At 40.1% G+C, this 10,582-nt stretch overlaps 2 protein-coding genes across 2 annotated transcripts; one reads left to right on the top strand and one right to left on the bottom strand.

The window, feature by feature from the left end:
* The first annotated feature begins 637 nt into the window (after positions 1-637).
* Positions 638-4,328, top strand: nudt19 (nudix (nucleoside diphosphate linked moiety X)-type motif 19). Its single transcript, XM_088413074.1, has 3 exons — positions 638-1,470; positions 2,544-2,751; positions 2,827-4,328. Exons 1-3 carry the CDS (start codon positions 697-699, stop codon positions 3,024-3,026), a joined length of 1,182 nt encoding a protein of 393 aa, XP_088269200.1. The 5' UTR covers positions 638-696; the 3' UTR covers positions 3,027-4,328.
* Positions 4,329-6,639: 2,311 nt separating this feature from the next.
* Positions 6,640-10,009, bottom strand: LOC148424544 (regulator of G protein signaling 9-binding protein). The gene has a single exon (XM_088413075.1). It carries the CDS (start codon positions 9,580-9,582, stop codon positions 8,842-8,844), a length of 741 nt encoding a protein of 246 aa, XP_088269201.1. The 5' UTR covers positions 9,583-10,009; the 3' UTR covers positions 6,640-8,841.
* Between the last annotated feature and the right edge of the window lie 573 nt (positions 10,010-10,582).

The raw sequence follows: 10,582 nt of genomic DNA on the forward strand, positions 1-10,582 counted from the left end.
GCATCATTAAATCAAAATGCAAGCAAGAATGCAATCCAAATGAAGACTGGCTGGTGCAATGTGAGATATTCTGCTGCACCTGATGACCCTGAAGGGTTACAACTCGGCCAAGGATAAAACGGATTGCCAATAAAAACTACTCATAAAAACTCTTTAGGTTTGAATCTTTCAGTCTTTTGAATGAAAATCAGAGGGCTATTTTTTATGTTATTGTGCATGACGCAACGTGAACTGACTAAAGTATGTCTATTATTTTAAGGTAATGTGAAAAACTGTGAGAGTGTTTATTTCAATAATATTATCATGCATACATTCATTTTCTATAGCGCCTGTATTTATTCTAGGCACGGTGAGAGGAGCAAGGGGTGGGCACAATTAAGTTAATTTACCATTTATTGTGTTGTGAATTTAAAAAAGAGACCAATACAGAAAAATCATGTCATGGTTTTTTTTACATAGATTTGTTCTGTTTAAAAAAAAAAAGCCTAACTCAAAAAAAACAATAAGTCATGCAGCCTTTAGATGGCAGCATCTGTTTCCAAATTATCCTGCCTGTAGACGGCAGCAGTGAGACCTCAAGCCTCTAGGTGAGCGGAAGTAGTTTTGATGGACAGTCAAGCAAGAATACTTCCGGGAGTCGCTAACTAAAACAACTTTGACCGTACATCCGTTACTTTCCTTGAATGACATTTTAAAATGAACGCCGGATTGAAACAATGGAAAGAGGCGGCCACTCTCATTTTAGTCGCGGGTCACAGGCTCGGCGCGGACAGTTTATCTGCACCGGGTTTTGCGTGTTCTCAGTCGCAAAACCCAAAAGGGAGACCTCGGGTTCCTCATCTCTTCGATTACAACGTTTTACTCCTTAAACGAAGCAGTAAAAGCGCATTCATGCCTAACGCCTGCGTGTTCCCAGGAGGTATGGTGGACTACTCCGATTTTTCCAGTGAGTGGTTGGATGTTTTCAAAACTTTTACGAGCTCTCCTAACTTTGGCTTAAGAAACGTCCAGCAACCACCGGAGACCAGACCGCCGATATTTGCCACCGACAGGCTCAAACTGGGTTCACCTATTCCGGGAGAGGTCGCATTCCGGATCTGCGCCTTGAGGGAGACTTTCGAGGAATCCGGAGTGCTGCTTTTTGTGTCAAAAAAGGAAGAATCGAGTCTGTTAAAGAGTATTGAAGACAAGCGCGCCGCAGATGAAATCAAGCATTATAAAGTAAACGAGCTTTGCAGGAATGAACTGAGTAAGTGGAGGACTTTAGTGAATCAAAACCCGTCGAATTTCGTCCGGATGTGCAGGGAGTTGGATGTGCTTCCCAACATCTGGGCCCTCCACGAGTGGTCCAACTGGCTGACTCCGGTGGGACAATACGGCGAGAGGAGGTTTGACACGGCCTTCTTTATGTGCTGCCTGGAAGAGACACCGCATGCCCTCCAAGACGAGAAAGAAATTCAACACTTACAGGTGATGCTCAGAGATGGCAATTTCAGGTCCAGAGGCCGTGAGCCTTCAGTACATGCGATGTGTTCTTTTTCATTAGACGTCAAGTGACAAAATGTGCTTTGAAAAGTATTCATTGTAAATGTAAAAATAATCGTGTCATGAAATGATTTAAGGACAAAAATAACTGTTTACAGGTGAGAATTGCCAAAAAAATGTATTGTCGCTTTAAGCATCAAGTGACCGTCCACTTTTTGGCCAATTCTCACCTGTAAAAATGTATTTTTGTCTATAAATAATTGTATGACAAAATTATTATACCTATACAATTAATGCTTTTCAAAACATTTTGCCACTTGATGTTGAATGAAAAACAACACATCACATGTGCTGAAAGCTCAATAACCAATCACGTCTTGACTCACATGACTAAGAGATGAGCTGTGATTGTTTGTTACCTCAGCTTTGATCAAAGGTTATGTCATTTTTCACAACGGCATTTGAAAAATGTGTTTTTTGAAGGTGTTATTAGTATATGATGACCAATTTTGTTATCAGTTTAATTATATACAAAAGATTCATTTTTTTATTGCAGAAAATGGCTAATTAAGTGAACAATTCCTTATACATATGCAAATGCCTTATCTACGTTGTTTGTTATGCCCTGTGATTAACAACGATAGTCACAGTTTTTAACGTTTCAGCTGCAATGTCAAAAGCCAAACATAATCTCACCAATCTTGAGTTGTTAGAATTTGGAAGCAAACATTTCCATGAGGTCAAACACTGAGCAGATACAGATACTCAGTGACTTAAGTCTTTACCAGTGGTTGGTGCAACACGATGACGATTTGACACATTGAATCATCAAGCAACAGAAAGACGAAAAAGGTTTTGTTTTCATTTACCAAAAGTAGCGATACTTTTGTGTCATTGTGTGAGTGTAAATAATGGAAATGTGGTATATCAGAAAAAAGTTTTAAAATGATTTAATGCAGTCTTGTGTTTTATTATCACAATAATCTGAAATATGAATTAAGGCTGTGTAAACATTTTACATCCGCTGTAACTCACATCCAGTGTTGAATGCGTCCCAGTGGTCGACGCCCTCAGACATCTTGCAGAGCTTCCGGGCTCGCAATTTGTGGATCGCTCCCCCGCAGTTCTACGAGCTGAGTCGCATGTGTCGCTTCCCCACGCTGAGGGACCTCCACGCCTTTGCCAGGCAACGCGGCACAGACGGCTGCGAGCATTGGCTGCCTGTCATCTTCCTACAGAGCGACAGCTACATATCAGTGCTGCCAGGTGCTTGATTCGTCTGGTGATGCCCCTTCCCCCCTCAACCGATAGTTCCATTGTTGAAATTTGCCAATCTTGTAGGAGACCACCTGTACCCGTCAAACAATTCAGAAGCGACTGAGGTGAAAATGAACGTGGAGTCTCAAGAAGTTTCCGGATCAGCTCGACATCGCCTCTTGGTCTCAGACCCCTATAGTCCAGAATTACAGGTCAACATCACACCCAAGTACAACCACATACTTCCTCTCGTTGGACCAGTGGACACAATGACAAATATGTGAACACAGTAGAAACAAATCATGATCAGAACACTCAGAGAGAAAACACACAGGTTTTAGAGTATACCTTCACAAAATCAAAGACTTTGGTATGAGTACCTCCTCAATTCACCATTTTTGGCCTGTTTAAACTTTCTTTATATTCTATATACAACACTGAATTATGTCAATTTTCCATACAGTGGAATATTTCATTTAGTTGGTTTTCACAGTTGAAAATACCAATTATTGTTTTAATAAATAACCAGGGACTGTAGAATTATACTACAAGGTGGGCCATACAGTAAATTTCCATAGATTGTTTAAAAAAAACACAAATATGTTGGATAACGGTTTTATCTGAAAGCTATAAACAAAAAAAACACCTTTATATAATCCTAAATTGTTTATCTTCCGAACTTGAAGTGTATGGTGGTTTTCTGCCAAGATGATTCTATTTTATCACCACTTGTTTATGGTTTTTCTGGATTTCTGCACTGCGAGCTTTTCCCCTAAAAAAAAAGTTCAAGTAAAATTCTGCGCATATCCAAGAAAGAAGCAAGGAAATTTGACTGTTGAGCGAATTAAAAGTATCATTTGAATTTCACTGAGAAAATTAACTTTAATGACTTTCAAAGTTAAATCAAATAAACAGAATTACCACACAAAAACAATGACATCAGTAAGAATGTAAAATTGACATTTACAAAGAATTGCAATGTATATGATATATGGGTAACGGGAAAAAAAACGATGTCCAGGTGTATCTTGTACACATTCACCACTTGCAGTGAAATACTCAGTATTTTTATAAGATTCATAATTGTCAATTACTGCTAATGAAAACCGCAATTTCAATTGGTCAGGTAATTTTTATGTTACATGTGATGAATATTTTAAATAAGGAAATTAGGTAGGGAATTGCCTTCTGAAAATTATTTTACTGTGTTTAATGAACTATTTAAATAGACAAAAGGCATTGTATTTATTTTATTGAACTGTGAAACTGATTTTTAGGACTGTTAACAAATATTAAAGCATCCAAGCCAGCAATACAATGTCTTCTCGACAGTTGCTCTTTGGAAAGTTTAGGTCTTGTGTTATTGTTGACATTGTGATTATGAAATGATGTTGTTGTTATAAGAAGCACAATTTACTATATTGATATTGTATAAAGGAAAATCAAAACTGAAAAAAAAGTGTTTGTGAATGAAATGTACCACATTGTCATTATGTGGCTGCTTACCTTTTATCACTTTATTCTTGTTTGTGTATGTATGAGCGCCTGTTAGTATGACAGGTTGAAATAACAACACTCAACCTTTATGCTGTTTGCCTTGGAGAGTCAGTGGATGGTTACCATGGCAACTCCACAGCCTTGGAAACCCACTATCTTTGCATGTGATGAGGCAATGATGCTTTGCTGCTGTGTGTGGCTCGCATTTCAGTTGAGCGCTCTGTCGGGAGAACACTCACCTTTAAACGACCCAGCTCATTGAGGTGATTAGCTTAAAATTTAATGCAGGTTTTTGGAAGATGTTCTACAACTTGAAAGCTTGCAAAAATGTGTTTAGATATTTCCGGAGGAGTCCAAAATAGTCTCCAAGGTAAGCGTTCCTCACGCTTCAGAAACTTCTAGCCCAACATTTTTGTCCTCCTCTCTCTTTGCCATGTTTAATTAATCAGCTTTGTATTTTTGGATCTTTTGGAACTTTCTTGAAATCAGAGCAAAGTGGAACAGGATGCAAAATAGTTTTCATGCAGCACTTTCCTGATGCCTTTTGGAATTTTGTTTGAAAGCAAGCGACAGGGTGAGGCCACTTTTTACCTGTCTAGGGCCAATCTGCACCTGAGGAGTGTGATGGGAATAACAAAAAAGAATTCACGGAAAAAATGTCTTTCCAATACAGTAATATGTTCTGTGTGGCCCACTGTATTTTGGTTGATATCGGGGTTGTGAAATATGATTTAAGCAGCAAAAGCCATTTTCATCCCATTTTACCTCAGCCTCGAGGATCTGTGATGTCATTTTCAGTTGACCACAAGTGGGAAAATGGCCGCCCCCTGAGATGAATGAAAGCAGGTGGATTTTGACGCTTAATTTGTACTCCAAGAAAGGATTATGAATCAGAAGGACCAGACCGATTATCGACTTGCCAATTAAATCGCCAGATTTATGTCACTTCAATTTGCAGATTATTTTAACATTTTACCTTTTTGTACCTTCACCTTTTACAGTAGTTATATACGAGTATCACTTTTGGCTATCTTTATTACACCAAAAAGATCATTAAATTTGTCGGTTCAAAACAAAGCAAATATCACATTTAATGATTTAACGAACAATGCTTAGCTGAGCAGTGCAAGGAATTGACCTGAATGTCACTACTTGACACACAACCTTAAGTTGCAGTTTTTTAAAAAAAGAAAATTTAAAAAAATCAAGTACGTAGTGCAATAAAAATTAAGCATAAATGTCTTAAATACACTCTAAAAACAGTTGACTAAAAAATAACTCAATTTGTCAAAAAAGGACTGACTGTACTTTGGTCAAGTTGACCTAATATTCTAGGTTGTTTTATGCAAAACCAATCAATTCTAAGGTTCTCTTGTACAAAATATTTTCAGGGTTCATTTGTGATAACCCAGAAAATTGGGTCAAATTGACTCAGATATTGCTTTGGTCCTTTTTGGACCCATATTTGGATTATTCTTAACCAAATGACATCTATTCAACTACTAATAACACAAACACACAAGTCAAGAATTAATGCCCTTGTGAATGTACAAAATACAAGCATAGTGCAACATAATGCATGCATAAATGTGTCAAATATGATACACATTCAACAAAGGTAACACAAACACACATGACAATGATTAATGACCTTAGAACTTAATCATTGGGGGAAAAAAATCCATATAGGTCTGGCCCTAATACTTTGTTTAGATTAGTAGGGTCGCAAAGAACATTTTCTTCCAAAGACAATTTGGGACTTGACTTTCCCTTCAAGACCACAGACTCAATGGACAGCACTTCTGCTGGTTGTAGTAAAATACTGTGCTGCATTTTGCTCAGTTAATCCCACCAATGATAAGTTTTGCTGAAAACCTGAGTGATTTTAGAAAGATGTTTTGATTTCAATATCCTTTTCGGAGACTGCATATGAACTGTTCCCCTAATACAACAACCAAGTGTAAACCAAAAGCAGCACAGCATCATCAGGAATGGAGTCTTTTTTTTTTTTTTTTTTGTTCCTGCGTTTCCATGTACGTATCTAGTTTCAGCTTCCTACTTACCTTGAGCGGTTGTATTTGAATTGGTTGGCAACCCAGTGCACTACTTCCAGCAAACCCCTCCTTTCAGCCTCAGAGCCTTAACATCTCCTGCGCTATTCCAGGAATACACAAATAGTCTTAGAAGTAAAACCATTAGCCAGGCAGATCAAGCTTCTCCATTGGAAAATTGAGCAGCATTTAACCTTAAGGTGGTTATGTCCGAGGTAATAACCGTCTGCTTAAAATCCCTCCAGCTTTGCAGAGTTTGCGGTGTCAAAGCTTAACATTTACTACTTTTAAAACTGAGATGATTATCTCAAATGATACTGCGAAGAAAAAAAGAATGCAATCATTCCTATTGTGCTTTTTGAATATTTTTATTATAATAAATATACCTTATTGTATGTACATTATCTGACACGGATGACTGTACAAAACTTCTATTCGTATATACTGTATATAAATCCAGATGTTGCAATATATACATTCAACCCTGAAAATGAGCACAAGCTTAACAGTGAACTGGTGCATTATTTAAAGACTTGTCATCTCATAAAGGGTCCCGAAAACAAAACTATCTGAGAACATTAGCATAGCATTGTTATTTGATGCACAACAACCTGGCTTCATGGATTATAAAATGTGGGCAACATTTGCCAACTGTACTACTGAGGAATCATGTCTTTTAAATCACATCAAGCCTATGAAAAGCTAACATTTGCCTTTCATGCTTTTCCTTCTTTCTGATGACCACATTTGCTTTAAAGAAGTGTAGATGTAAAGCGTCGTTTGGCGTCAAGAGGCATACTTTGTAGTCAGACTACAGTCCTGCATGAGCGCTCTCGCTAATCCACTTGGATTACGTGGCACTGATGGCCACATACTGCCTTTCGTTACAGCATTCAACACATTTATCAAGACAGACTGGTGTGTTTCTGACATATCGCAATGAAGGTCCATGTGATTGTGCAGCTAAACCTACTTGCCCCACAGGGACAATAAATTTATATTCTACTCTATAATACTCTTTTTTTTTTTCCAGCTCCTTAAAAAATGGACCCTAAAAACAGACCTGCTTTACTTTCTAATTTTGCTTGGTGGCCTTTATGGGAACTTGTAGTTCTCCTTTTTTTTAATCAAGTGCAAATACATTGACAATTTAAATTACTTGCTGTTGTAAATCCAACTTTGCTTGCAAACCACAAAAAAAGTGGTGCATTTGAATGCCCCGTTTGGACACCCACTCCACCCCCAATATTGGTAAGGGGTAAAAGAAAAAGGAAAACAGTGCCTACAAAGTGGTCCCAAAATGAATCTTAACTGCAGTTTTTGGTGTAATTTCCACAGTGTGTGTTTGTTTGCCATGAGGACATCTTTTGGCGTAAATATTTTTATTAAACTGTGGGGTGTTTGTGCCCTATATTTTCTGCTTACCTACAAGTGACTATACTGAGGCAAATTCACACAATTCTGTTGGCAATGCTTCAAAGTCGTATAGGGGCCACAGTGTAAAGAAAAAAAATAATCCATTGTAATTACGGGATTACAATGCAAATTACAAGAATAAAATGTAAATTCGTGAGAAGCGGCATAATACTGTAGATTTTTACAATAATAGTTTCACTGTATGACTTGGTCTGCTAGGTACACTCTAAAGTGTCATTTGGCGTGATTGGAAGCGTGGATGTTTTTTTGTCTTTGTGTGCTCTGTGGTTGGTTGGCTACCAGTCCAGGGTGTCCCCCGCCTACTGCACATAGACAGCTGGGATAGGCACCAGCAAGCCAGCGACCCGTGAAAGAAGTGGTTATAGAAAATGGATTGCATGACGAGGTTAAATTCCTGTGTCATTCTGGGGGAAAAAAAAATTCACAAGAGTACCATTTTTGTGAAGAAAATAAGTCACCTTTTGACTTGTGAAATTATGCCCCCCCCCCCCCCATCATTGTTTTAACCTCTGATCAACATTTTGTTTTTCCTAAAAACTAAAAGCTCACTGTAATAAAATTGATCCTTCCCTCCAAAAAACAATTCTCTAGTGCGCACATTAAAACCATTTTGTCACTTTCATAAAACTTCAATATAAATCACATTTTTTTCCTCATAATAATACGGCTTTGTTTTTGTAACATTACATCTTGGAAAATGTAAGATTAGAAGTTGTAGCTCCTGAAAGTACAAATTTACTCTCAAACCTTTTCCCTCATGATTTTTTTTTCTTAAACTGTTGTTTGATGTTACATGACTATTCTCATAAAATGTCAAATTAAATCATAAATACTTCAACAGGACTTTATTGTCTAATCGTTTGCTTGTACTAGTATGCCTGTTTTCATTGTGACCTTATATTGTCTTTTACATCGCTAGATTGCTAAAACGAACCACTTTGCCTTTAGGAAGAATTTGGGGCACCGATAGATCGATCGGGATATGGATTGGGGGCCGATTTCCTTAACTTTGGTTAACGGGTGAGCGGCTTTTTGCTTGAAATAGAATCAATGCTGTCCACCACTATCATCTCCCCTATCGTAAGCCCCAACCCCTCCAGGGACTGTCTGTTATTCAGGACATGTTGATGACCAGATACCCAAGCACCACCGCCACAGTCACGATGACAAAGAAGACCACTACGGCGCAGATGGACGCTAAGCCCGCGTCCCCGCCGCCACCCGCCTCCTCGTCTTTGGGTTCCTCCTCGCAGATGGAGATGACGCCCACAGAGGAATTTCCCACGCTCATGTTAGACTTAAGCTCGGCGCCTGCCTCCTGCTTGGCTTCCACGGCCCACGGCGCCACCTGCACCTTCATTTCCATCTCCTCCATCATCTGGCTCACCTGGCCGATCTCGGCCTGCAGGTCCCGCAGATCCGCCGTGTCTATGTTGCTGTCCGCCTCGTACTTCATGTTCTGCACACTCATGGCGCGCGCCGCCACCGTGCTGGTGCTGCCCGTCATGCCAGTCTGGATCAGATGCCTGGTGGGCACCTTGAGCGGGAAGTCCTGGCCTATCTCCAAGGAGCGCTTCATATCCACCTCCAGCAGATCCATGCTGCTGGAGAAGAGAACCCATAGCCGCTCGTATTCGGCGCGGTCCTCCTTGCTGATGCTCTTGTCTTTCAGCAAAGAGGTCAGCTTAGTCCGATTGGCCACGGCTAGCTCCTGCGCCTTTTTGCGGGTCCGTTTCAGCTCCTCGCGCAGGTTCTGCGAGTCCGACGTGCTGCCCAGAGCCACGACCAGGTGCCTGTAACACGCCGTTACTTTATTCAGGGCGTCCAGCATAGTTTTACACTCCTCTTTGCCCATGGCCGCTCACCGACGCGCTCTCCCTCTCCCCTCCACAGAAAAATGATAAACAAGAGAGAAATGGCGATCTGCGTGGATCACCTCTCTTCTATGTGAGTGCACATTCCTTTCTATCCTGCATGCCGATTCATCTCCAGCAGGCTTACGCGCCTTAAAATGGGATTTAGCCCTTTTCTGCTCCTTTACGCACGTATGCGCAATAATCCCGCGATGCGGTTCTTAAAAACGTCCACACTTAGCCACAGGTGGCAAAAATAATTGGGGGGAAAAAATCAAGTCCGTAAATTTAAAAATAGCGACGGACGGCGTCATTCGGCGTGAAAAGGGGGAGGCAGCGTCCCCACCGACATGGAGATGTTCGCCGTTTGATTCCCTCTGGCTTCGTGCGTCTATTTTGGTGGCGGAAAGCGCAATGAATGCTGTTTAAATGCCACTAAGCGCCTTCTGTGGTCACGTGTGCGCGCAAAACTGCGAGGTCCACTGTGACAGGTTGCAGAAAAGAGAGGGACGGCCCACAGGCTTGGGGGGAGAGTCCGAGATTGTTGATTGGCTATCAAGGTTGCTCGTCAAGTTGAGGGGGGGCACGCTGTCGTCATTAGGTTAGGTCAGTACAGAACCGAAGATCCCGTCACAGAGAGTGAATGTGTATTGCACGCATCTTTTTATTTAGTGCAATAATCAGCGATGGCAAAATTAAGCACACTTTCTACTTAAAAATAAAGATGCTGTACTGTACTTGAATATCTAAAAACGGACTCTGGTAAAATCGATGGAGGGAAGTAAAATACTGAAGGGATACTAATTTGCAATTTACAGATGTGAAATTGATGTACAATTAATACATAAAACACACATTTTGCTACTTGCAGTTGAGTGAAAATGACATCACATGTACGCAAGGCTTAGATACCGGCCAATCGCAGCTCATCTTGCGGATGTCACATGACCAAACCCAGATTACTGGTGAGTCTTAATTATTTGTTATCCAAAATTTGAACAA

The sequence above is a fragment of the Hippichthys cyanospilos genome, chromosome 4, assembly GCF_059441005.1.
Source record: "Hippichthys cyanospilos isolate Australia breed blue-spotted pipefish chromosome 4, RoL_Hcya_1.0, whole genome shotgun sequence".
NCBI lineage: Eukaryota > Metazoa > Chordata > Actinopteri > Syngnathiformes > Syngnathidae > Hippichthys > Hippichthys cyanospilos.